Source organism: Plenodomus lingam (genome assembly GCF_022343315.1).
Source record: "Plenodomus lingam strain CAN1 chromosome Unknown contig_19, whole genome shotgun sequence".
NCBI lineage: Eukaryota > Fungi > Ascomycota > Dothideomycetes > Pleosporales > Leptosphaeriaceae > Plenodomus > Plenodomus lingam.
In genome coordinates this window covers 248943-274859 of record NW_027093936.1, presented here as the reverse complement: position 1 = coordinate 274859, position 25917 = coordinate 248943, and the positions used below count along the sequence as shown (strand labels likewise).

The following is a 25917-nucleotide window of genomic DNA, read 5'->3' as shown; positions in this document are numbered from 1 at the left end:
GTGCTGATGAGCATGTAAATCTATAATCGCCTGGCCTTGCTGCGACAATTCCGCACCGAATGCGGAGACGTCACCTGTAGGTACCCAATGCTCATTGGTTACAACAGAAAACAGCTTGTGCAGCCCATCACCCAGGCAGTCTGGATGGAGAATAAATTCAGACTCTGTTGTCTACAGTCATGCAAAGAGTTGCTCAACTGCCCCGGGAGTAAGAGCTCTTGAAGCTGCAGGCTACCACGGCGGCTGCATTCACATGCCAGTCCAGGTGTCTGTAGTGTGAACCCCAGGCCGCTTCTGCACGCTGACCCTGTTGTACCAGACCCTCATGTTCACCACGCTTCTCCTGCACGAATCACCCGTTGATACCGGGTCATATCTCTTCTTGATGAGAGACGGACAACGTGTGGAGTCGCTGCTGATTTGCTACAATACACGGTACAGTGACCCACATCGCAAGCCCACCGAGTGGTATTCCATGCATCCTGTAGTGACGTCAATTCTGTATCTCTCAATCAAAATGGGTTGCTGGTAAAGTTCAGCCACTTATCCAACGTCAAGTTGTCACAAAATGCTACAGCCTTGTCTCGATGACTTCCTGGAGTTTCCTTCCCTGTTCAGCCCGTCGTCTGCAGTGTGAACTACTGGCCAGCAACCTGGTGTTTTAATACAACCACTACTCCGGCATTCCACATTAATGGAAATGCCCATAAAAGCAGTCGTTCATTCTGAGACATGATGCCTAGGATAGAAACTGCTACTTCGTCAATGACACAACGAAGCACCAACCTCCAAACAGATCAAGGTGGCGACGCAGACGATGAAAAAGTACAAGCTGCAATCCAGTTCGCACAACAAGCTGAGCGGCTTGGACAGTATACAACCACTCAAGAAGATGACCAGACTGGATCAACACAGGCGGTCGAGGCCCACTTCATCACAAGCCAGGATCCAGTAATAGAGACCGCAGATGGTCGTCGACTACCGGCTGTTCCTCTCGAGGAAGCCATCAAGCTGAACCAGCTACGTAATATTGTTAGCGACCACGATGTATCCCAAACAAAGCCCCGAGAGGCACGAATACGAAAGGCCAAAGATGGTACCGTTCATGGTATGCTGATGAACGCAGAGCAGGAAGAGGATAAAGAGGGCCGGTCAGATGTGCCGCTGGGAGACTCGCAAGCACCGTGGAAGACGAATCCATTGTTCCCGCCCCTACCTTTATACGGCCCACCCACGCTGCTGAGAGAAGTCCAATGTTGGGCGTTTCGCATATCTTCGGGCATTCTGTCGTTCTTGTTTCTGCTCGTCATCATCCTCGGGGCTTTATTCACTTCGCTACCTGGCATGGCCGCGCATACATGGCTGCGCATCACCTTTCGCAACCCTGGTACGTGAAACGTGAAACCATTTACATAATCTTATCGTACCAAGATGGCATAGAACGCTGACTCCAGTGCCACTTGTAGACCAACGACGACCCTTCTATGATGAAGAGATAAAACGAAAGAAAGCCAGGAGACTAGAAGAGGAGGCCTGGAATCAGAATCAAGCCCAGAGATCGGAAAAAGACATCAAGGTAGATGAGGGAGACGGGGACGACGAACGATTCGTGCCCTTGGAAGGTGGACCAGATCCGCTAGTCTGCGATGTGCGGTACTATGCACGTCGTGTCGGACTAGACTGTGAGAGCTTCGACGTACAAACAGAAGATGGCTTTATCCTTGAGCTCTGGCATCTCTACAATCCGCGGACATATAGACGCACCGAGACTTCACAGCGAACACCGCATTCTCCTAATGTGTTTGTGGAAACTGGTCCTAATGCTAATGGCTCGCGATCTTCACAAGGAGCTAAGAAATACCCGGTTCTCATGATTCACGGCTTGTTACAATCCGCAGGGGCGTACTGCACGAACGAGGACGACAGTCTAGCATTTTTTCTGGCCAAAAGTGGATATGACGTCTGGCTTGGTAATAATCGCTGCGGTTTCAAGCCACGGCATGTTCTACTCGACTACAGTGATCCAAGAATGTGGGCCTGGAACATTAGGCAGATGGGGGTCATGGATCTTCCAGCACTGATATCACGTGTTCTCTATGAGACCGGCTTCGAAAAGCTAGGTCTGATTGCTCACAGTCAAGGGACCACGCAGACACTAGTTGCTTTGGCCAAAGAGCAGAGACCAGAAATTGGAGAGAAGATTTCGGTCGCCTGTTTACTTGCCCCCGCCGCCTACGCCGGCCGGTTGATTAACAAGGCTCAGTTCAAATTCATGCAAGTCATATCGCCAGGCATGTTCCGCGCTGTGTTTGGAATACACGCCTTCATTCCCTTTATGATGGAGATGCACAAGCTCTTACCTGGTCATTTCTACGGAAACATGGGCTACCGTGTCTTTTCCTTTCTCTTCGACTGGACGGATGAGCGATGGGAACGCGACTTGCGAGATCGCATGTTTCAGTTTGCTCCTGTCTATGTCAGTGCAGAAAGTATGCGATGGTGGCTTGGCCGCGAATGCTTCGCCAAGCAGAAGTGTATCCTCGCTACCAGGGAAGAGAAGACCATGGAGGACAAGGAAGATGAGGAAGAAGATCAAAATGTGACTCGTTCTCCTTCTCCTTCAACCGACTCGGATGACGCAGGCCATACCATGAATGCAGATTTAAGCCTCCACCCGCTCAAAGAAGACAAGCAGGGCGAACAACAAGGGAATAGCGACAATGCCCGATTCGCATGGTACAGGCCACACACTCCACCCTTCGCCTTTTGGGTCTGCGGTGCGGACGATCTTGTCGATGGCCGGCGCCTTTTGCGACGCTTCGAACGTGGGCGCGAACCCCACGTGGATGTGGTGCACTCGAAGATTATTGAGGGTTATGAACATCTGGACGTGATATGGGCAATGGACGCGGTTGAGAAGGTTGGGAAAGAGCTGCGAGAGGTGCTCTGGAAGACGGCCCCCGAAGAGGCTCGTAACATGTGCCGTACGCCAAAGGGCTGCGAGGGCATTGAGGAATATTATGAGAGAGAGAGAGAGAGAGAGAGAGAGAGAGAGAGAGCGTAAGGGAAGAGATTCATGCCACGGCAAGAGATGAGAGGGCGGATGGCAAGCGCAAGCTGGCGGTGAGAGGGTGAGGCGGGAGAGTCAATGTAATTTGGAAGCTGAGATGAAGAATGATGAGTAGGATCTGAGACAGGAGGATTGAGCTTGGCACGTTTATATGAAGTGCTCATTAACATCACGGGCAGCTTTTGAGATTAGCATAGGTACATGCATACAAATATACATGGATACATACGCACACACTTGAGCAATGCAGCTCTCATTCAGCACGTACGTACGGTGTATGTTATAGTAAGGTATAGTAGACTGGAGGCAGATGATGTATTCACAGTACTACACGGTGAACAGTTTGGCGAGCATCCGCGAGATGGGATGGGGCGGGTGGCCAAAGGGAAAATACGAACAAGGCACACAGTAGCCCCACAGCTTCATGGATCGAAGCGGTACCGGTAGCAGGCCCGCCCCGAACACGGCTTCTCGCTCTTGGGCTAGAATCAAGTCTGTCCACCTGTCCACCTGTGCGTGCAAGGGCACAAAGCACGAGGACATGGCTGAGGATCGCGGTGAAGGGAACTGAACATGGACCAACAGGACAGGAAGACGGGGAATTGATGGATGGATTGCTCCACCCATTACTATCTAGAGCGTGTCCAATAGTAGGTAGGTATGTATGAACAAATGGCAAAACACTGGAGCTGATCTGATCGCCCACATCAGCGGGTCCTGTACAGGTACAACACAAGTACACTCCTGCAAAAGGGAGGCCAATCTGGCATCGGTATCGGGTCGCGGTGTGTGGGTGTTGCACAATATGATCGATATCGATGAGAGGCCCCCCCCCCCGGAGACGACTCAGGCATGCATCGGAAGAGAAGCGGGCTTTGTCAGGTTTGCGTGTGGGATCAGCATACGCAAGCTCCACCCCCACCCTTGAAACTCCTCTGTTCCGCGATAACGGTCGCTTCGCCTAGAGTATGCCGAGCGAGGCGGGCAAAAAGAAACGAAAAAAAAGGGTGAACCTTGGGATGACGTACAGGGCGTAGGTAGTGTACGCGTGCGACACATGGCAAACCTAACATGTTGCTCTACTTTGCGACTCCATCATGGTATAGTAGTAGTAAGCAGCCTTGGCAAGCCCTTTGTGTCCGCGCGAAGCAGTTTGTTGGGGTGTTGGGGTGTTGGGGTGTTGGGGTGTTGGAGTGTTTCTTAGGGTTGGGCCGAAAATAGGACACGTTGGCGCTCTTTTCAACAAACTTCCTTTACATTAAGTTACGGTATGTATACTGCTACCATGTACCATGTAGGGAATATGCTGTTCCTGCGTCTTCTTACTGGGGAGGGCGGTGACGTCGTAGGCCGAAGAGACCTCACCGTTTTCTTTCTTTCTCTTTTCTACTGGCAAAGAAAAGAAGCCGGCACCGAGATCATCAGAATCAGGCCGCGTCGGCTTCTTTCTCACGCCCATGCCACCAGTTTTTCTCGCAAGGAGGAGGAGGGGGAAGGGGGCGGGGGAACACAGGTTCTTTTACAGGTTCTTTTGGGGCATGTTGTCGTACTGTACTGTACTGTACTGTAGCCATGGCGGGTCGTGTAGGTACAGTAACCGTACCTGGATATTTGCCAACATCTAGCTAGTAGTGATCGCGAGCAACGGACCCGCCCCTTGTGGTAGGTATCCACCTGGTGTTGAATGTGTGTGTGTGTGTGTGTGTGTGTGTGCCATCAACGTCAATCACGTCCGACCAGCCCTTTGCACGGCTCCAGTTTTCCTTGGACCCTCACTGGCGACCAGGAGATGGCGCCGATACGCAGAAATGAAGAATCGCTGATCGGGGGTCGCCCGTGTCGCCAAAATGAAAACCAGTCAACCCTGCGGCCTTCGCTGCTTCGGTAGGTAGGAGTAAGTTACTCTACTGTAGGGAGTCGACTCTCTCGGACCCATCTCTGCTCCACCACCTTACCTATACGCGTTGCTTCTCCACACTTCCGCCTCTCTGTCTCGGTGGATCATCTTTCCCATCTTTCCCACTCTTTCTCTCCTTGCCATCTTCCACTCTCACTCTCCTTGCCATCTTCCACTCTCACTCTCCTTGCCATCTTCCACTCTCACTCTCCATCTCCCATTTCCATCTTACCCTGCCCATTACTCCTACTCCCTCCCTGTCCATAGTCACTCGTTAGTCGATGAGGAACTTCTTCGAGATTATTCTACGCTAGTGGTTTCACACGCAACAAACGTCATCGCTGTCTGCACCTGTCACAACACACTGTGAACGCGAAATCGATCAATTGACAGCGCAGCGCTCTGCATTTCTCTGCATTCCACCTCACGTAGCCTCAGGGCTACCAAGGCGAAGCCCAAAATGACAACTCCAGTCACCGAGCGGCCAGAGCCAACATACAACATGGACAGCGCCCAACCGCCGCAAAATCCTCGCCAGCGCTCATCGGATGAGGACGGCACAGTGGTGGGAGAAGCTCTGAGCCAACAACACTCAAATACACAAGATCATGCCGCCTACATGCCTGGATATTCCCGGCCACGATCGGGAACCCATCTGACCGTAGAGACTGCACACGACATGCACCACATGAAATCCATGAAATCGCCCTCGCAGACGCGTGAGCAAGCGAGCCGACTCAACGATGACTTGGCCGTACTTGCCATTGAACAGCAGCTCAACGCCGAAGAGGCAATAGAGCGGAATCCATCGCTCAGCCACTCCATGTCACGCGTACGATCCCGTCGCGAGAATCTCATTGATGAATTTGACGCGGCCACCAATCCAATTCACGAGCAGGCGGCGAGGTACAAGGCCCCGGAGAATCCTTCTACTAGCTTCTCAAAGTTTGTCAAAAAGGTCCACGGGTCCTCGTGGCTGATTAGGTACTTTACCTACATCACTCCCCTCGTCATCCTCATCCTCATACCATTGCTTCTCGGCGCATTGGTATTCGAGGATGCGCATGTTGGCGGAGTCGAGCTTACCTGGTTTTCCATTTGGCTGATGATCGTGTGGTTGACATTGTGGGCGGGCAGAGTAAGTGGACTCCGATTTTGTCAAGAAAAGGAACTGACAAAGCACGTTTTAGGTGCTGGCGAAGCTGCTTCCGTGGCCAATTGGTCTTGTTTCAAGTTTGTTTACCAACAACAGCAAAAAGTGGAGAGACATGGGGAAGCAACTCGAACTGCCAGCGACACTATTCTTCTGGTGGCTAGCAATTGAAATCTCCTTCCTTCCCACCGTCACTCGACACTCGATCGACGGCGATAGATCAGTGAAGCCATGGCAGAGGACGATGAACAAGGTGCTGGTCTCATTCCTCGTCGGCTTTTCCCTGAATTTCATTGAGAAAATCATCATTCAGCTCATCGCCATCAGCTTCCATCTCCGGACCTATCAAGATCGAATTGAACTGAACAAGTTTCAAATTGGTAGTCTCGCAAAGCTTTACAGGTTCTCCAAAGAAAAAATTGAAATGGAAGACTCCGAGTTCGAGCAAAGCAGCAACAGTCCGACTGGTGCACGGACACCAGGCCAGCTGGTATCGGAAGCCCAAAAGAATATCAAGTCTGGATTCAATAAATTTGGAGACATTGCCGGAAAGGTCGCCGGAGACTTCGCTGGCCGCCAAGTGACTTCGAACCGTCACCCCCACCAGGTCGTGCTACAGCTCATCGGTACTACCAGTGGCGCTCAAGTTCTCGCACGTCGTCTTTATCGCACTTTTGCTCGTGAAGAGACGGAGACTGTTCATTCCGAGGACCTAAAGAACGCTTTCGAAAGCGACGAGGAGGCAGACGCCGCGTTCTCCATGTTTGACAAGGATATGAATGGGGATATTTCCATGGAAGAGCTGGAAGCAGTCTGTGTCGAGATTGGTCGTGAACGCAAATCCATCACCGCCTCGCTCAAGGATCTCGATAGCGTCGTGTCAAAACTGGACGACGTCTTTGTATTCATTGTGGTCATCATCACAATCATTGTCTTCGTCTCGCTCATCTCAACTTCAGCTTCCGGTGTCCTTGCCTCCGCCGGCTCAACACTCCTGGCTCTGTCCTGGCTATTCTCCGCGACCGCACAAGAATTCCTCCAGTCATGCGTCTTTGTGTTCATCAAGCACCCGTACGATGTCGGCGACCGTGTCCTGGTGTACGGCAATACTGGTGACTTGGGCAAAGGCGACGACTACTTCGTCAAGGAGATCGCCCTATTCTACACCGAGTTCAAGAAGATGCAAGGCCACATTGTTCAGGCACCCAACAGCTACCTGAACACTCTGTTCATTATGAATCACAGGCGTTCTGGTGCCTTGGCTGAGGCTATTCCCATCATCATCAAGTTTGGCACAACACTGGAACAGATTGAACGCCTGCGTGATATGCTCTTGGCTTTTGTCACTGCAGAAAAGCGTGAATACCAAACCAACATTCTCACAGAGCTACGAGCGGTGCAAGAAGTACACTGGCTAGAGTTGAACGTGGTCTTCTTCTACAAGTCTAATTGGCAGAACGAGTTGCTCCGTCTCCAGCGTCGCAACAAATTCATCTGCGCGCTCACCATGGCAATCCAAGAGTGCGGTATTGAAGGACCTCGTATGCGCTACCCCGGCCAGAAGGAGTCCTTCCCCGTCTACATGCAGAATCTTCAGAACCCCCCTACACCTGGGGTGGGTGTCAATGGCACTCCTGACAATCCCAATGGCAACATCAGGAATGAGGCACAAGACGCGCCATTTGTGCCCCCAGTGGACGGAAACACAGACTCTCCTTCTGTAGCCAGCATGCCCGGTCGTCACGGCTCTATACTCCGTCGACCAGGGTCCAATCGCTCTCGCGCCGAGTCACTTGCAGCAATGGGTCGCCGTGTCGACTTCTCACTCGGTATGAAGTCCATGGGTCTAGACGACCCTGGCGGCGATGTCCTGGATGATCGCGAAAACGAAAGCCGCACACGTGCAACCGTCGTCCGCGTTACATCGCCCTCGCGCTCCCAAGACCGTGCTCGCCAATCCGAAGACAGCGCGCACTCTACCTCGATTCAACGCGTTGGCACGAATGCTAGCTCCGTCACCCGCGAACGGGTGCATAAGAACCGCTTCTTCAGCCGCAATCGCGGGAATGACGAGGAGTCTAGTATGGGCATCATCCCAGAAGCTGATACGCCTCCCGGTGGACAGAAACTGGATCCAAGGACTGGCTTGCTCAGCACGAGGGCAGTGACGAGTAGTCATGATGATTCGTCTGTCGCAGCGTCGGGTGCGTTGCCTGAGACGGCGGATTCTGAGAAGGCGTTTGCGAAGCCGTCGAGGAGTCAGACGGATCAGTATGAGATGAGAAGATTTCGCCGTTAGAGTTCCTTGGCAGTGGTGGTGTGGAAAAAGTTTCATTTCTCTGTCATCTGTTGCCTCGTATATTTGGTGCATAAAAGGCATTTGAAAGGCGCATTTCAGATACTCGGGCTTCTTTTCTTCCTTTTCGAGAGGCAAATGGATAGATCTGATGGCAGTGCGCCGGGATCTTTGCCATTGCTTAGCGTGGATAATGAGAGAGGGATTAGCAAAATGTAATGTACTGCCCAGCTCGGCAGTGGTAATTTCTTCTATTTTACATTGACGATTTGGCCTTCTTTCTTGCACGTCGATACACTTGGTTGCTCGCTGGCTCTCATGCTACATCAGAATCAACCAAGTCGCCCCAAGGGATAGGACCAATCATATTCTGTAGAATACTTGGAGTCAGTGACAATACATCAATGGGCAAAAGGCCTGTAGTCCTTTTGCATCGGCTGTGTCGCTCGGTGGAATCTTTAGGACATGCTACTATTGCCAATTCCCCGTCTATTTATATAACTTGACATTAGCCTAATCTAACAGATGCTTAGGTGTTTGTGCACATTATTTATGGCACACGTCGCCGTCTGCACTTGTGTTTCCGCCGTAGTCGCGCCAATGTGAGGCGTGCTTATCACGCGTCCCGTGGCCCACAGACGCTCATATCTGCTCAGCGTTGGCGGTTCTTCTTCATGGCAGTCGAGCCCCGCACCAAAGATGTGACCTTGCTCCAAAGCCTCCGTCAGCGCATCCTCGTCGACAATGCCTCCACGCGCAACATTGATGAGGATGGAACCAGCCCGCATGTGGCCCAGTTGGGCCCGGCCGATCATCCCGCGTGTCTCGTCGTTCAGCGGGACATGAACCGTCAACACATCCACATGCGCCAACATTTCTTCCCACGACTTGACCCGGGTGTGCGGGATATCAGCCCAAGCATCGGCCGGCGCAAAGGGATCACAAGCGTATACATGGGCGTTGAAGGCGCCACGGAACATGCGCGCAACAGCAGTACCAATGTTGCCCATCCCTACGATCCCTATCGTCTTGTTGATGAGTGTCTGGCCGCAACAATGCTCCTTGCGAACCTCGGCGCCCGACGCCTGCTTGACGGATATGGTACGAAGCTCGCGTGCAACCCCCATGGTGAGACTGAGGACGAGCTCTGCCACGGACTGTGCGTTGACACCGGGAGTGTTCAAGATGGGGATCCCGCGCTTCTTGCAGGCTGCTTGGTCTATGATGTCGATGCCGGTGCCTTGCTTGCCAATGGCCCGTAGTCTCTGCGCGCCCTGGATGTCGGCAGCGGATATCGTCTTCTCTCGCACAAGAATGGCATCTGCCTTTTGCTGCCAACTGGCGATCTCGGGGTCTTCAGGGAGCACCGTCCTGAACAGGCTCTGACAGTGTCGAATGGCTTCTGAGGGAAATTGTTCGAGAAGGTACATGGTAGGCTTCAAAGGCTGGACTGCCTCGACATGCTCGTCCTGAAATGGTTCAATACGTGAGGGCGCCATGTTGATTGTTGTGTGTGGCTTTGGTCTGGTTCAATCGTATGTATAGAAGAGGGAGAGGGGAGTCTGTGTCAAGTGGCACTGTAAGAGAGAGTTCTCTGATCTGAGGGTTGTCATCTGGATTTACATTATTCATATATCTAACTCTACCACAGGCTCTGTTCCGGGTACAACTAGTCGGCTTTCACTGCCTGGCGTTCTTGACGGCAACGACGTCCGAGGGCAACTAAGCGCAAAGTCGCGCCCCAAGCTGGCTAGACTCCACAATCCACTGTGATCAACCGATCACGGCTTCGACATCCGACGTCTACCGAGAAAATTCCCCGCAAGTTGTTCCCCATGGGGCGACCCCGGCCATCGTCTTCGCGCATGTTTTACGACCCAGCAAAAGAAGGATGTCAAAGATTTAAGAGCACAGGATGCCTTGCAAAAGTTTTCCATCACCTCCTGATTTGTGCATCTCCCCTACCTCTCTTCTTCTGTAATCAATCCTCGCCACAATGTCTGATATCGCAAAGCAGCAGGATCATATGATTGAGATTGCCAGCGAGAAAGACTCGAATGAGCTTGTGGTCTCATATCACATTGAGCCTGAAGATGAGAGGGCAGTCCTAAAGAAGCTGGATCGTGTCATCCTACCGCTGATGGCTCTGGTCTACTTCTTCCAATGTAAGTAGGGCGTTACAACGTGACTCCCGGTCTCCAGCTGACCCCCTCTCCTAGATCTCGATAAGCAAAGTATCAACTATGCTGCCGTCTTCGGACTCCAGGAGGATCTGAAGCTCTCGGGCTCAGAATTCTCTTGGGCCATCTCCCTGTTCTACTTTGGACAGTTTGTGTCCGAGTATCCGGCTGCCTACCTTATGAGCAGATTCCCAATCACCATCTTCGTCGGAATCACAGTGTAAGTCCTTGCTTTTCCCAAGCTGCCCGAAGACGAAAGCTAATCATGCCACAGCGTGCTTTGGGGAATTGCTGAGATGTGCCTCGGAGCAACAACCAACTGGACCACAATCGCAGTAGCGCGATTCTTCCTCGGTTTCACCGAAGGTGCTGTAGCGCCATCGTTCATGATCATCACATCCGGATGGTACAAGCGCAGCGAACACCCAGTCAGAATTGCGTGAGTATCCAGCTACTTCACATTACACATGGCAACCTACTAATCAACCATAGCACATGGGTCTCCATGTTCGGCATCTCGCAAATCGTCGGTGGCACAATGATGTACGGCATCGGCAACGCCAATCTGAGTCTTGCAGCGTGGCGAGTCCTCTTCCTGATCTGTGGTGGCTTGACCGTCGGCTGCGGTACTCTCTTCATCGCCTTTATGCCCCGCAACACAAACACGGCCTGGTTCCTGAATGAGAGGGAGCGCAAGATTGCCACTGAGCGTCTGGCCGTCGATCGTGCCACCCGTGACAAGGCCTCGTTCGACACCGCCCAGCTCAAGGAAGCGTTTCTCGACTGGCGCACGGCCCTCTACGCAGCAATGGCTCTCTTCATTACCCTGCCCACTCCCATTGTCAAGTTCTCGTCCCTCGTCATCAAAGGCTTTGGCTTCAGCTCGTTCCAGACTATGCTGGTCGGCCTGCCTTCGGGCGGTGTCTCCTTCGTCCTCGTCTGGATCGGCGCGCTGGTCCCCGCTTTCGTCCCCAACTCCCGATGCGCAATCGGCATCTTCCTCGCCTCAATGCCACTCATGGGCACCCTGATGCTGCTCTTCCTCCCCGCCAGCAACAGCTGGGGCATCGTCGTCGGCACCTGGTTCGCCGGCTCCACGGCGCCCCCGCTCAGCATCGCCGTCGGCCTCATGGCATCCAACGTCAAGGGCAACACCAAGAAATCCGTCGTCAGCGCCATCTTCTTCGTCTTCTACACCATCGGCTGCATCGTCGGTCCCCAGCTTTGGCAAAAACCAGATGCCCCGCGTTATGTCAAGGGCTGCATCACTAGTCTTGTCAGCTGGGTCTGTCTCATGGTCTGCCTCGTCACCTTTTATGTCACGGCCAAGGTTAGCAATCGCAATCGCGAGCGCGAAATGGCCGAGTTGGCGCTTCGTGAGGCCGATGGCGAGCAGATTGGTGTTAGTGTCGATTCTGATGTTACTGAAAAGCATGACAAGTTGTTTCGGTACAGCTACTAGGGATTTTCTCCGCGCAAAGAGTGTGAGGGCTGGCTTCTTGTTGCCCATGCCCCCATCTGTGTAAAGGAAAATCAAACCATTCACGACGTCTATGGCATTTGCAACTAGTTTTATTTTTCTTCGCGAGGGTTTGGGGATAATTGTATATATGTTGGAGGGGGGAAATGCAAGCGAAGAATTTTAACGACTATTTCTGACTTTGCGCTGTTGTTACACACTGACTGGATCAGTGTGCCCTTCGTTGTGACGGACTACCTGTAGAACCTTATTCCTCCCCATTATACTGCGATTTGAGTGAACGCTGTGGTGTGCAGTTTTATGCGCTACAAAGTCTCTTTGGAAAGCAGGATGGGAGACTTGTGAAACATTGGTCGTCTGTGAAAGTTTGGAGGAGCGATAGTGTGGTCTGATGGACGATTATTAGTTTTAAGTATTACCGGTATCTGTGCCATGTAGGTACGGGTTGCTGGGTTAGTAGCGTATTAATGTGTCAAAGGGTGAAATTGGGTTGTTGGGTATAAAACAGCTACGGTAGGTAGGGGGGGTGGAAATAAAAGACGTAATGATTCAGGGCCTTTACTCTACAACTACCATCCACTACCATCTACCACGTATGTATGAAATGCTTAGATGGCATATGCAACAGCAGGATTCTAGCTCCATGCCAACCCGATGTGGTGAAGATGCGCACGGACTACCGTACCGGTATCCAGCGTACGTTGGGTGCACGGCCCGACACAGCAAGTGCATCCATCTCTTTCAGCTGTGACGTCCATAAGCATCTCCTGAATACTCTTACAATATCAGCATCATGTCATCGCCAGAGCCTCCAGCAAAGAGAAGCAGACTTGCGAATGCGTCTGCAACATTAGTGGGAGAAGCTGCCCGGACCTCACAAGCCTGTACAACATGCCGGGAGAAGAAGATCAAATGCTGTGGCAATCAGCCGTGCCGATATTGCGCTAAACGGGGACTGAGCTGCAATTTTTTGGAACAGGGGCCGAAGAAGATGTATTTCGTTGCGTAAGTGTGGAAAACAGCAAGTTGTTGATATGGCTGCCATGCTTATCATCATGTTTAGATATGTCGAGGATCTAGAGAGGAGGGCTTCACTTGTAACGAAGAGTAGTGGGAGTAATCCCGCTCCGCAGCAATATCGAAGCCCTGCCCGTGAGCATGTCGAGGTCACTGCCTCTGATCAGGTCAGTGCTGTAACTCAGGCCACGGCCGCAGATCAGGTTGCTGGCACAGACCAAGATACCGCCGCAATGACAAGCCGTACGTTTCACTGTGCAACTGGAAGAAGTTCAGCTAAAGATGGTGATTAGCTTTTGATTCCCAGCCCGCCATGTCATCCAGCCATGAATTTGGATCCAGAATCAAAAAGTTACCGGCTGATTCGAAATCACCTGTTTTGCTCTACCCGAACATGGTTACGGCCAATAATGCAGACGATGCTTATAAACTCGAGCACGAAGGTTCCACCAGTCAACGGAGTAGAGTATCAGACATCAAGTGGCCAGACGAAGATGAGGCCCACGCTCTTCTTCACACAGTCTCAAGTTCAATTGGAAGTGTTCAGCACCTTATCGACCCGAGAGCTTTCTCAGACAACCTTTCTAGTTTTTACGACAGAGATCAAGATGCAGATCCAATCATTAGTCTTCAACACGTACAGATGCTCATGGTATTTGCACTGGGGATCCTCCTTCAGGGGAAATTACAGGGAGAATCGTCTTTCCCAGGTGCAGAGTATTTTCTGCACGCCGTTAGTCATCTCCCGTCTTTATGCACCTTGCGTAAAGCGGGCGTATTGGCAATCGAGACCATGGGCCTTTTTGCTTTTTTTCTGCAATGCTCGGATCGCAAGGACGATGCGTACATCTATGTGAGTGAGTCTGTACGTCGTCATTGTATCTCAGCATAACAAGATCTTGTAGGCCGGAGTCGCATTACGGCTAAGCATCATGCATGGTCTCTGCCGGGGCGCAGAAGGGAACGCTCTGAAGCGTTCTGAAAAGACGCATCGAAATCGCTTATGGTGGACAATCTACATGCAAGAAAGGTAACACGGGCTTGCAGGTCTTCACTTCCACACTAACAACCACCAGGCGACTTGCTGCTGCCACTGGAAATCCAGTCGGTGTCCTCGATGAGAACATAACAACGGATCTGCCGGCAGATGCTGCGGGGTTCCCTGCCGTCGCCGCCTTGGATGCCAATGTCAAGCTCGCCAGGATAACCGGGAAAACTCTTCAAAGTGAGCGGTCTTTTTTCCATATCGAGCCTCTCACTAATGCAAGACAGACGTCTATAGTCCGAGTCATCGAACAAGCCGGCAATTCATAGAGGCCATTGAGAGCCTTGTTGAAGAACTCTTCAAGTTGGAGAGGGAGATGGCGCCCGAGTGCAAAGCTGACCTATCAACACCTTTATCGTTGACTAGAACAGGTGCGACGCTGAGTTTGATGTTTTCACAAGTATGTTCGATCATTTCCTATTGGAACAAACGCTGCTGATCCATTGCTTGTTGCAGTCTATGATACTTGCCACCAGACCCGTGTTGCTCCACCTTGCCAAAGTAAAGCGTGAGGGCAGCAAGCTTGGGACCGCGTTTGCTGAAAATTTTGTGTTGAAGAAGCTTGTCACTTATTGCATAGATGCTGCTGGCACAAGCCTGGACGTTCTGCACGCTCTGAAGAGGCAAAATCTGATAGGTAAGCATCCCGTCTGTCATTTGCACACTAGGTTGACACTCAAGCAAAGCTAAGTTTGGGTTCTTTGACCTCGATGCGGCCATCTCTTCCGCGTTTGTGTTTGTACTAGTCGAGAGTACACATTCGGCGGACAGTCCTCAGTCTGGAATCCAGGGTATTGCGGCTGCAATGAGCATCCTACGTTTTCTTGCCGAGAATGGCAACAAAGCAGCGGAACGAAGACTCAAAGACGTTCAGCAGGTTTGTGAGCATCTAGGCATAATGTTAGGGGCATCAGAACCGCCGACCGGGCTTCATACACAGCAGGCTGCATCAACGAATATGGATCACTCCGAATTAAACACCGCTCCGACAGCTGCCTTGCCAAATGGTCACATGGTATCGTCAGAACACAGTCTCATGGACGGAACTGTAGGCACAACTGAATTTGACTGGCGGCAAGCTCTGGTTTCCCTCGAAGGACCTAGTGACTCAATGAGCAACTCTCTTTCAGGAGACAATGCTTGGTGGGATGGTGCTGATGGCTTCAACTTTGATTTCAACAGCGACTTTATGCTCAACGAAGCCGGCCTGACGGCCTGGGAGCAATTCGAGCGACACCTTGTGCGAAATTTCAGATGAGAATTTTTATTTCTTTCCCTGGATTTATTTGCGGCCCTCGTCTAGACTCCGCAGCAGATCTGAATTTGCGCGACCACCTTGCAAAAGCAGTCCTACATCTTGTGCGCCGACGATCCATTTGGCCCCAAAGTCATTGATCACCGTCTTCAGTATGTCTGGTCGATGATATAGTCCGGCGATACCCATGAGCTTGCCGTGTGCTTTTGCCGCCGCGCCCACTCTCCGCAGTGCTTCTATGAACTTGGGCGCATCCCAGTCTCCCAGTGTGCCGATTTCACTGGCGAGATCGTTGGATCCTACGAGAAGAACATCACAGCCGGGAAGTGCGGCGATATCTTCGACCGCCTCGAGCGCATCGGCCGTCTCAATCATGATGAAGACGGTTGAACCGAATTCGTTCATCTCCTGCACGAGTTGTGACGTGGGGACAGGGGCAAACTCGAGGTGTGGGAAGCCGGCGCTGATGGATCGTTTACCCAGTGGTGGGTACTTTGAGATTTGAATGGCGCGTCTTGCATCATCTATGTTTTGGTTAGTCTTGGCTAATGTCTGTATCTCCAGACGTCGAGTCTATATTTTGTACTTACCGATTCCATGGATGTGCGGTACGATGATTCCCATGGCGCCTACATCAAGCACTTTTTGCATGAATCCCAGTCCACATTCATGGGGCACGCGAACGAAGGGGACGATGCCTGCAGATATCGCAGTGATGCACAGCTGATTTGCATCTTTGATCGTTAGAGCGGTATGCTCGAGATCTATAAACAGCGAATCATAGCCTGCCGCTTTGGCAATGTGTACTATGGATGTGTCGGGCGAGATTTTAATGCCAAAGGCAGTGCAGATGGCATTCTGCGACGCCTTCTCGAGAAGATTGTTGGCGGCGATGGTGCGCGGCATGTTGAAACGTTGGTGGTGGGGATTGAATTGAGGTGTATTCTGTTCCTAAAGACAAGGCACAAGAAGAGGAATCCACCAAAAAAAAACAAGACAAGCACAAATTCCAACCTCCCAAAACATATGTCCCCCCCCAAAAAACACAAGGACCAAGCCCGTATAACAACTCTCCCACTCCTCCAGCACTCGCACCTGTCCCCCGAGTCCCACTACCATGCTCACCCAGCGCTATCCCCAACCCGAACTAAACCACCCCAAGTAAACCACGGATGTCGCGCCCGAACCTAAAGTACACCATGTCGATCCCATAGCTCCAACAAGGCCTCGGATGTCCAAACCGGACAAGGCCTCGACACCATAAGCAAGCCTCGATAGTTCCGTGCCCGTGGCAATGGGCATTCGCAAATCTCAGTTGCGCGTGGCGTCCCCGCAGCGTGGTGCGGGGTAGGTACCGCAGTACTGTACAGTGCCGGTAAGTGTGGTGTGACTTGGCGGCGTGCGTAGTGTTGCCGTGAGGGGGTTATTTTTTTAGGGGGGGGGAGGTGCTAATGGCTCTGTGGTTGCATGGCGTACGGTAGGTATGTTGCGACTGTCGCTGTGCGGCTTGGAGGCTTCTACAGATTGGGCGGAGAGGGTACCGGTACAGTAGATGGTACATTAGATGGTGGGGCTGACTGGCTGGCTGGATTGGGTCATGTGATATGTGATGTGTGATGCGGGGTGTGGGATTTGCTGTACATGGGAATGATGGGAGAGGGTAGGAGATTGGGTTAAAGGAGAGAGGAGAGGAGAGGAGAGGGGGGTATGTAGTTGTAGACTAGATGATCGAAATATGAATTCGCAAATCTTGTCACAATATCAAGACGCAATCCTAGTACGTAGCTTGGACATGTAGGTATTGCGATGTTTACACAAAGCCAATCTACACATAGCCCAACAGTTCTGAGCGCGCGAAATCATGCTTGACTACCGTAAGCGGTAGGGAAGAAATGTTCCCCGGGGTACAGCCTACCTGTCCTGGCCATGACGGTGGTGGTCTACTCTTGAACATGTGTGGGCATTACTTTGTTGTTATCGATGGTATGCCTGCATCGCTGTGTATCTTAGTTTATCTATTTATTTACATGAACTTATAGCCTATGTTATGGTAACAGTAGCTTGCTCAAACTTCAGGATGGCATTGTCAAGCTACCAGCGGTAGGCACCTAGGTACCGCCACAACACCCACACAAGACCTTTGATAACGCCAAAACACAAAAAGAAGCGCCAAAAAGAAGCGCAAAAAAAACAAGAACAAGGTACTATGTCAGCTGGCTGGGCTGGCTGAATTGACTTTGGACGTGTTTGATGGAGGTTTTAGGGCACGGGTGTATTATGTTAAAGGGGGACTGTGTAGCAAGCACACCATATTTCCATTCAGTACAGATCTTTCCATGTAATCTGCGCAGAGAAATAAAGAAAATAGATTGAGCCGGGCAACAAAGGAGTTGCTGACTGGGACCGAAATTGCAAGTCTTGTATCCGGTATTTGTCTGACAGGTAGATCTAGACTCGTTGACTTCCGCCCTTCCGCCCATCCCAATCACTACGGTACCACGACTTCCCTATGGTACCGAATGTATGCCAGAAGATAGACTGGCCAAATATAGCGCGCAGTTGCAAGCGAATTTTGTCATTCCATGGTACAGAGTCAACCCTCTCAGAGCTTCAATGTCCATGAAAGCTATCAAAAGACCGCATGACTGGCAAGAGGATCAATACCATAGCCATAGCCTCTAGCATCTACACAGTACAGCAGCACAAGTTTTAGAAGTGGCGCATCAAGGCCAATGCCTGGAAAGCATCGAGACCGATCAAGGCGAAACGCCACAGGCCAACCGGAAGTTCGGGAGCCAGCGAACTAGACCTCCGGGTTAGCCTAGAGTTGCCGCTTCGGTCGACATGTGCGGCTGACGATGGGGCGGGTACGGATGGTGGAAGCTGTTGGTTTTGCACATGCTTCCTCGTGTTGCCTTTGCCTTGATTTGAGAAGTACCGGGTACAGTGGCCAGAGTTTCTACTACTTACAAAGCGTGGCTTGCGCCGAGGTAGTGCAGGGCATGGTACTGTAGAGTACAACAAGTACCGGTATGTGACGATCACACGCATCTGGGCTCGAGGGTGCTGGGGGTGGACAGGCACCACACAACCCCTAGTACACACAACGTGGCGACAGGCTTGGAAAAGCTTCAGCAGCTAGGAGTTAGTAGTAGAGTAGCCATGGCATGGTGAATAAGCACAACTACGAGGAGCTATGAGTACAGTACAGTGGGTAGTATTCGTACGCTAAGCAAGGCGGGCAACGGAAGAAAAGATGCATCGTAATCGTGTCTGTCAGCCGGCCAGGCGAGGCGAGGCCTTGCTTGTGTGCAAAGGGCGGAAACAAGCAACATGCATAGAGTACACAGACATTGCATCACACACAGTAGAGGAATTGCCGCGGACGAATACACGATAATCCACCCTTTACTCTCTCAACCAAGGCCATGTCAGATGTCACGCCTTCTTACGATCTCGGTGCCCGCGGATGTGACTGACCGACCATGGATCTGAAGAGCAGTCAGCCAGCCAGCCAGAGTGAAAGTGTCCCAGTGTGAAACAATGAACAGAGTACTCTACTCTAGGAGTACTATAAAAGGGAGACGTCTGGCTGACGTCAGATTGCGTCGCCGCGACGGTTGATGTTGTAGGAGGAGGAGGAGGAGGAGGAGGAGGGTAGGGTAACACAAGCTTTGCAGCGCTCAGTACTCTAAGCAGGCAACGAGCCGCTTTCGGCAGCCATAACCATTTCGTCATCGCCCTTCCTCGCCTTTCCGGCCATTCCCATCCCCCTCCCCTCTCCCCTCCTAAGCATGCCCAACCTATCCCGCTCCCGGGGCCTTCCTAGACTATTCTCCAACCCGCCCAAACGTCCTGCCAGACACTGGATTGCTACAATTCTTTTGTTTGCCCTCTGCATCCTCCCTCGTCCACTCACTCCCTTCCAACCCCAAACTGCACTCTTGCACCCCGCCCGCGTCTTGCGTGCCCCTCCGCTGCGCCAGGTAGTCTAACCACCGCACCCACGGGCACTGCTCTCGCACCACCTTCACCCTCACCTTTTCCCTTTACCTCTATTTTCACAATGGGTTCCCTCAAGAAAGCCCTAGCCAAAGTCAAGACGGGCCTGCACAGCAGCCCAGGCTCGACTTCCGACGACGACTCCGGCCTCAAGTCTCCCCCGCCAACACTCAATGGCAGATGCCAGTCGCCCAGCACCACCACCCGCTCTTCCGGCGGCGCCAGCAGCCAGCGAGCTAGTGGCGAGCTCAAGCGCAAAGACGCCGTCTCGCCCTCGGATAGCAGGACGAGCATCGATGCGCCGCGCAATTCCCTGAGCGGCCTGCTCCACCGCCGCACCGACAGCCCCAACCGCCAGCACCACGCGCGCCCTATCCGCGCCGTCAAGGAAAGGCTGCACATTGGCGATGCCTCTTCTGGAGACGAGGCCAATCCCCTGAACCGCGAGGGCGAGCCCATGTCCAAGAACCAACTGCGCAAACATGAGAGGCAAGCCCAGCAGGAGGAGCGCTTCAAGCTGACCAGGCAGAAGGAGCAGGAGCTTGAGCGCAGGAGGAGAGAGATGGAGGCCCAAGCCGACGCCGAGTTGTCTCCCGAGCAAAAGGCCAAGTACGGCCTCGTGCCTCCCAACTCGTACGCTGGACCGTGGAAACATGAGCCGCGCCACAATCTCCAAGACTTCTCTGCAAAGGACGTTGGCAAGGAGGTCATCTTCCGTGCTCGCATCCACCACCTGCGCAAGATGAGCTCCAAATTCGTCTTCTTCATCTTCCGCCAGCAGCTCGTCACCATCCAGGGTGTCTTGATGGAGCATGCAGACATCTCCAAGTATTTTCTCTACTGGGCCGAGCATCTCGATGCCGAGACCGTCGTCCTCGTCAAGGGCATTCTTCAGGAACCCAAGGCCAAGCAGGGCGAAGTGATTGGCGCCACCATACACGACGTCGAAGTCTCGGTCCACGCCATGCACGTGGAAGCGCCCATCACCGACCATCTGCCCTTCAACGTCAACGAGGCTGAAGTCACTCGCGCCGATGTCGAAGCAGATCTCGCCAAGCCCGACCACAAGGAGGGACACAACCGCGTGAGGATTGCAGACCGCACGCGCTTGAACAACCGCATCATCGACTTGCGGTCAACAGCTTCGCAGAGCATTTTCCGCATCCAGTCTGGCATCTGTAGCCTGTTCCGTCAACAGCTCGATTCGGAAGGCTTCATCGAGATCCATACTCCCAAGTTACAAGGTGGTGCCACAGAATCGGGCGCCAGTGTCTTCAAAATCGATTACTTTGGACGAGGCGCTTTCCTAGCGCAGAGCCCTCAATTGGCCAAGCAAATGGCTATTTCTGCCGATTTTGGCAAGGTTTATGAGATTGGTGCGGTCTTCCGTGCTGAGAACAGCAACACCTACCGCCATTTGACCGAATACACTGGCCTCGATCTGGAAATGCAGATTGATGAGCACTATCACGAAGTCCTCCGTGTGCTGGATCGCACGTTCAAGAACATCTTCAAGGGCATCTACGAGCGATACCGACCCGAAGTCGAGACCATCAAGAGGAATTTTCCCCACGAGGACCTGGTCTGGCTCGATGAAACCCCCGTCCTTCCATTTGCCGAGGCAGTGCGCATGCTAAATGCATCTGGATGGAGAGATGACGAGGGCAAAGAGCTAGATGAGAATGAGGACTTGGGCACGAGGGATGAGGTGCAACTCGGCCGTGTCATCAAAGAGAAGCTTGGTACCGACTACTACATTCTCGACAAGTTCCCAGTCAACGCTCGTCCTTTTTACGCCATGCCGGATCCAAACAACCCCAACGTCACCAATTCCTTTGACATCTTTTGCAGAGGTCAAGAGATTCTCAGCGGTGGTCAGCGTATCCATGATGCTGACATGCTGCTTGAGAAGATGCGTAAGCTTAAGATTGACCCCAGCTCCATGGAGGAGTACATTCAGGGCTTCCAATGGGGTGCCCCACCGCACGGTGGAGGTGGCATCGGCCTCGAGCGTATTCTCATGCTCATGATGAGTCTTGGCAATATCCGACATGCTTCCATGTTCCCCCGTGATCCCAAGAGTTTGCCAGAAAAGCCCGTTGTCAAGCAATTGCGTCATCCAGAAGCAAGCACCATGCACCCACCATGGGAAGGACAAGATCGGGCGTTTGCCAAGATTGATCTACAGCCCATCGAGAAGCTCATTGCCAATTACGGCGACGCTACGAATACCTCATGGCTTGAACCGCGCACAGAGATTTGGCGCGACGAGTCCACGGGTGCAGCCGTCGGCTTCGTACCTGTTGACGGTTATGCCATCACCGTCGGTGATCCTCTCTGCCATGAGTCGCAGTATCTGAAGACCATGACGGGGTACCTCAAGTACATCAAAAAGGAGCGAAATCTCAAGCCTCTTTGGTTGCTTGTAGGTGCTGCAGCTGAGGAAGTCTTGGCTACAAAATTCAATTGGCGGACCTTTTCCGTCACTGGTGAACAGCGCGTCGATCCAGTGCACAATCCCGCTGACAAGGATGGTGACATTCAACGCAAGATTCGCCACGCCGAGAAGGAGGGCGTCAAGATCATTGACTATCCACTGGGCACACCACCGCCAGCAGACGTCAAGGCAAAGGTGGATGCCCGTGTTGAGGACTGGCTGAGGAACCGCAAGGGCAAGCAAGTGCACTTGACCAATATCCACCCCTGGCAAGATGAGGAGCACCGTCAATATCACGTCGCCTATACGCCCGATGGCACAATCTGCGCCTTTGTCGCCATGGCCCAACTCTCGCCAGACCATGGCTGGCAAGTCAAGTACTCCCTTGACTTCCCCAACGCGCCCTCTGGCGCCATAGAGCAGATTGTGACACACGCGCTCAAGGCAGTCGCATCAACGGGCGCAACAAGCGTCACTTTTGGTGGTGGTGCCTCTTCCAAGTTCAGCCCCGGCCACAATGTCAAAGGCACGCGGGTCAAAGTTCTCAGCCGGGCCTACCACGCGATTTCCACAGAACTCAAGCTTACCAACAAGACTGAGTTCCGTGAAAAGTTGGGTGCTGTCGACGACCCGAGTTATATTTGTTATCCGCCGCATGGGCTGGGCCCGTTGGCGGTCAAGGCGATTATGAACTTCTTCTCGGACGATGACGAGAACTAATCAAGCTCATGTTTGTTGGAATGGGAGGATACAGAAACGAGGACTGCCTTTGTTTGCTCACATGATACCATTGGGAGTCTTGTTCTTTTTTTTTCGCGTTGGCATGGAAGCATAGGGAGATGATGTATTGTTTGGGGTATGTTCTCTGTTGTGCACATGCAGTAGCTCGTTGGTCATGGTGTGCTGAGGATGGTGTAATCTAATCATCTCTTTAGACGTTTACACTTATATGCAAGAAAAATCTCTGCTGCTTACTGTATGGGCTTTTTTTCCTATGCTATGTTTAATCGTCATCTTGATGATGTCTCATCTCGGTTTGCCTCTGAAAGCCGCTGGCGACAGTTTTACCAAATACAGCAAAAGGTTCCGCAAGAAATGCGACCTTTCAAACCCTCTAAAAACCGACGGCACTCAACATCGACACTCTCTCCCCCCCACCCCATTCCACGATTTCGTAAGCCCATCTTCGTATCCAGAGAGACATCATTTTACCTTGATATAATCAATTTGCAGAAGTCATCTTAGCAATTACAGCTGTACACTCTAACAAAGAAACCCAAGAAGTAACGTAAAATGTTCCTAGGACTATTTAGAAAGAAGAATACCGCCTGTAAGAGTACATTGCACGGTACAAGTGCAAAGTAGGCCCTTTTTGCGTCTGTGCGCGTAACTTTTTGCGATCCTACTTCTGCTTCGCGATAAGACAACGTCGGATATATGTTGCTCCGATCGGCGGTGTTCATTTTCCGTGCCGATGGGCAAAATCTTTCCAGCCATTTAGTTTGGGCTACCTACCTGCGCCAACCCCCGAATATATTACCACTGGGGCTCACTGTCTGCATAGCCATGTTAATCACATAAACGGGAGCCACGCCAATTACATCAATGGTATCCATACTAAAGACATCAACGGTATCCATACTAATTACATAGATCATAGTCATAGTCATACTAATCATCTCCAACCCAATCCATCCTCCCTCATCGCAGAATCCTCGGGCAAACCGGAAGCAGTCGCCAAGATGTCACGGTAAGTAGCCGAAGCCAAGACCTCGCGGGCCAAACTCGGGCCTGACGTTGCCTGGGAGGGCAATTGCGGGGTTCAAGTGGCCCCGCCAGCCAGCGCCAGGGGAACTCGGAGCCTCGAGTCGGCTTTGTGAGGTGGGTTTAGGGGAAGGGATTGTGACGTTTGCGCCTGAGTTGGTTGGTATGTCTGTCGGGTAGGATTGTGGTTGGAAAGTGTGGAGGTGGCTTTGAGGGTGAGAGGGAGCTGAGTATAAAGAGGTAGGCCTTTCTTTTCTGTCGAGGTTTTCTTGATGATGAGAAGTACGGTATTGGAAAGACTGTGGTTTCTCCGCCCCCTTTTTTTTTGCCAAACTCTTACAAACTGTTGAAGTTGGACTACAGAGGTTATTGTCGAGACTGAAGCGCGGTCCGCTCCAGTAACTACTACGTCGGTGGTATATCAAGGATATATCTCTCATCTGGACAAACGACAGACAGGACAACACGAAACGAAACGAAACGACACCAACACCCTCCATCTCAATACACCTCAACCCTTCCACCGACAAGCACACACACATACAAAATGGCCGTTCTCGACCTCCTCCTGAGCCCCTACACTCTCGCCCTCCTCCCCATCCTCTTCTACCTCCTCCCCTACCTCCGGGCCCACCAAATCCGCTCCATCCCCGCTCCCTTCCCCGCCGCCTTCTCAAATCTCTGGCTCCTCTACCAAGCCCGCCGCGGAAGACGCTATCTCGCCGTGCACAAAGCCCACGAGACCTATGGCCCCCTCGTCCGCATCCAACCCTCGCACGTCAGCGTCGCCTCGGCCGACGCCATCCCCCTCATCTATGGTCACGGCAACGGCTTCCTCAAAAGCGAATTCTACGATGCTTTTGTCTCCATTCGGCGCGGCTTGTTCAACACGCGCGACCGGGCGGAACATACGCGCAAGCGCAAGACGGTGGCCCATACATTTAGTGCAAAGAGCGTCGGCCAGTTCGAACAGTATATGCATCATAATCTGGAGGAGTTGCAGCGGCAATGGGACAGGCTTGCCGAGGGGGCAAAGGGCGGCTGGCACGTCATGGATGCACTGAATTGGTTCAATTACCTGGCCTTTGATGTCATTGGCGATTTGGCGTTTGGAGCCCCCTTTGGCATGTTGGAGAAGGGCAGGGATGAGGCAGAGGTCAAGATGAGCAAGGACGCGAAGCCCACATATGCGCCTGCGATTGAGGTTTTGAACCGTAGGGGTGAGGTTGCTGGGTATGCTTATTTCCTTGTCTCTTGTCGACGTCCCATTCATCCCATTCCACTCCCGTTCCACTCCCATCTCTACCCCAAACCCCCAACCACACCAGCCAGCCTCCAACAAAACACTAAACCCCCTCCCAGGACAATCGGCTGCCTCCCCGCCCTAAAACCCTTTGCCAAATACCTGCCCGACCCTTTCTTCAGCAACGGCATGAAGGCCATTGAGGACCTCGCCGGCATGGCCATTGCGCGCGTGAGTGCCCGACTCGAAGCACCCTCCGACCGCGTCGACCTCCTCGCCCGCCTCATGCAGGGCCGCGACGAACACGGCGCACCACTCGGTCGCGAAGAACTCACCGCCGAAGCCCTGACCCAACTCATCGCCGGCTCCGACACGACGTCCAACACATCCTGCGCGATCCTCTACCACTGCCTGCGCAACCCGCACGTCGTGCGCAAACTGCAGGAGGAGCTCGATGCCGCCCTACCAGACGGGAACACGGTGCCGTCGTTTGCCCAGGTCAAGGATCTAAAGTACGTCGATGCCGTCATCAAGGAGACAATGCGCATCCATTCCACCTCGTCCATGGGCTTGCCACGCGTGGTGCCGCCGGGGCCGGGGATCACGCTTTGCGGCCACCATTTCCCCCAGGGCACTGTGCTTTCTGTGCCTTCGTACACCATTCACCATAGCACCGAGATTTGGGGCCCGGATGCGGAAGAGTTTCGGCCGGAGCGGTGGGAGAAGATTACCGAACAGCAAAAGGCGGCGTTTGTTCCCTTTAGCTATGGACCAAGGTCTTGTGTGGGACGCAATGTGGCCGAGATGGAGTTGGCCCTTACTGTTAGCACTGTATTCAGGCGGTATGAGTTTGAGTTGAGACAGGGGGAGATGGAGACGAGAGAGGGATTTTTGAGGAAACCGTTGGGCTTGGAGGTGGGCATGAGGAAAAGGCCGGGTTTGTAAGGGGTGTGTGGGGGTTTGAAGCAAGTGAATTGACATTGCATGGGCAAAAAGGATTTTGGAGACTTTTGGATCCTTTGTGATTATCTTCTTCGGGTTCATTTCTTGGGATGACTCATCCTCGACACAAAGTAAT

At 52.5% G+C, this 25917-nt stretch overlaps 9 protein-coding genes across 9 annotated transcripts; 6 read left to right on the top strand and 3 right to left on the bottom strand.

The window, feature by feature from the left end:
• Positions 1 to 743: 743 nt before the first annotated feature.
• Positions 744 to 3892, top strand: IAQ61_004095 (uncharacterized protein; the record flags this gene model as incomplete). The annotated part of the gene is made up of 5 exons (XM_066096203.1): positions 744 to 1387; positions 1467 to 3060; positions 3321 to 3334; positions 3413 to 3720; positions 3824 to 3892. The coding sequence occupies exons 1-5, from the start codon at positions 766 to 768 to the stop codon at positions 3890 to 3892; spliced, it is 2607 nt and encodes an 868-aa protein (XP_065953521.1). The 5' UTR covers positions 744 to 765.
• Positions 3893 to 5427: 1535 nt separating this feature from the next.
• On the top strand, positions 5428 to 8419 carry IAQ61_004094 (uncharacterized protein; the record flags this gene model as incomplete). Its single annotated transcript, XM_003838704.2, has 2 exons — positions 5428 to 6105; positions 6158 to 8419. The coding sequence occupies 2 exons, from the start codon at positions 5428 to 5430 to the stop codon at positions 8417 to 8419; spliced, it is 2940 nt and encodes a 979-aa protein (XP_003838752.2).
• Positions 8420 to 8934: 515 nt separating this feature from the next.
• IAQ61_004093 (uncharacterized protein) lies at positions 8935 to 9915 on the bottom strand (the record flags this gene model as incomplete). The annotated part of the gene is made up of 1 exon (XM_003838703.1): positions 8935 to 9915. The coding sequence occupies one exon, from the start codon at positions 9913 to 9915 to the stop codon at positions 8935 to 8937; it is 981 nt and encodes a 326-aa protein (XP_003838751.1).
• Positions 9916 to 10412: 497 nt separating this feature from the next.
• On the top strand, positions 10413 to 12204 carry IAQ61_004092 (uncharacterized protein; the record flags this gene model as incomplete). Its single annotated transcript, XM_003838702.2, has 4 exons — positions 10413 to 10581; positions 10636 to 10816; positions 10871 to 11035; positions 11089 to 12204. The coding sequence occupies 4 exons, from the start codon at positions 10413 to 10415 to the stop codon at positions 12056 to 12058; spliced, it is 1485 nt and encodes a 494-aa protein (XP_003838750.2). The 3' UTR covers positions 12059 to 12204.
• A 665-nt stretch (positions 12205 to 12869) lies between these two features.
• IAQ61_004091 (uncharacterized protein) lies at positions 12870 to 15396 on the top strand (the record flags this gene model as incomplete). Its single annotated transcript, XM_066096202.1, has 8 exons — positions 12870 to 13081; positions 13140 to 13336; positions 13387 to 13946; positions 13999 to 14123; positions 14170 to 14318; positions 14366 to 14538; positions 14595 to 14775; positions 14825 to 15396. 8 exons carry the CDS (start codon positions 12870 to 12872, stop codon positions 15394 to 15396), a joined length of 2169 nt encoding a protein of 722 aa, XP_065953520.1.
• A 24-nt stretch (positions 15397 to 15420) lies between these two features.
• Positions 15421 to 16299, bottom strand: IAQ61_004090 (uncharacterized protein; the record flags this gene model as incomplete). The annotated part of the gene is made up of 2 exons (XM_003838699.1): positions 15421 to 15917; positions 15984 to 16299. The coding sequence occupies 2 exons, from the start codon at positions 16297 to 16299 to the stop codon at positions 15421 to 15423; spliced, it is 813 nt and encodes a 270-aa protein (XP_003838747.1).
• A 1803-nt stretch (positions 16300 to 18102) lies between these two features.
• IAQ61_004089 (uncharacterized protein) lies at positions 18103 to 19080 on the bottom strand (the record flags this gene model as incomplete). The annotated part of the gene is made up of 2 exons (XM_066096201.1): positions 18103 to 18401; positions 18846 to 19080. Coding segments are annotated over 2 exons (534 nt in total), but the record flags the coding sequence as incomplete, so codon positions are not given.
• A 379-nt stretch (positions 19081 to 19459) lies between these two features.
• On the top strand, positions 19460 to 22552 carry IAQ61_004088 (uncharacterized protein; the record flags this gene model as incomplete). Its single annotated transcript, XM_003838695.2, has 1 exon — positions 19460 to 22552. The coding sequence occupies one exon, from the start codon at positions 19460 to 19462 to the stop codon at positions 22550 to 22552; it is 3093 nt and encodes a 1030-aa protein (XP_003838743.2).
• A 1591-nt stretch (positions 22553 to 24143) lies between these two features.
• On the top strand, positions 24144 to 25784 carry IAQ61_004087 (uncharacterized protein; the record flags this gene model as incomplete). The annotated part of the gene is made up of 2 exons (XM_066096200.1): positions 24144 to 24829; positions 24959 to 25784. 2 exons carry the CDS (start codon positions 24144 to 24146, stop codon positions 25782 to 25784), a joined length of 1512 nt encoding a protein of 503 aa, XP_065953518.1.
• Between the last annotated feature and the right edge of the window lie 133 nt (positions 25785 to 25917).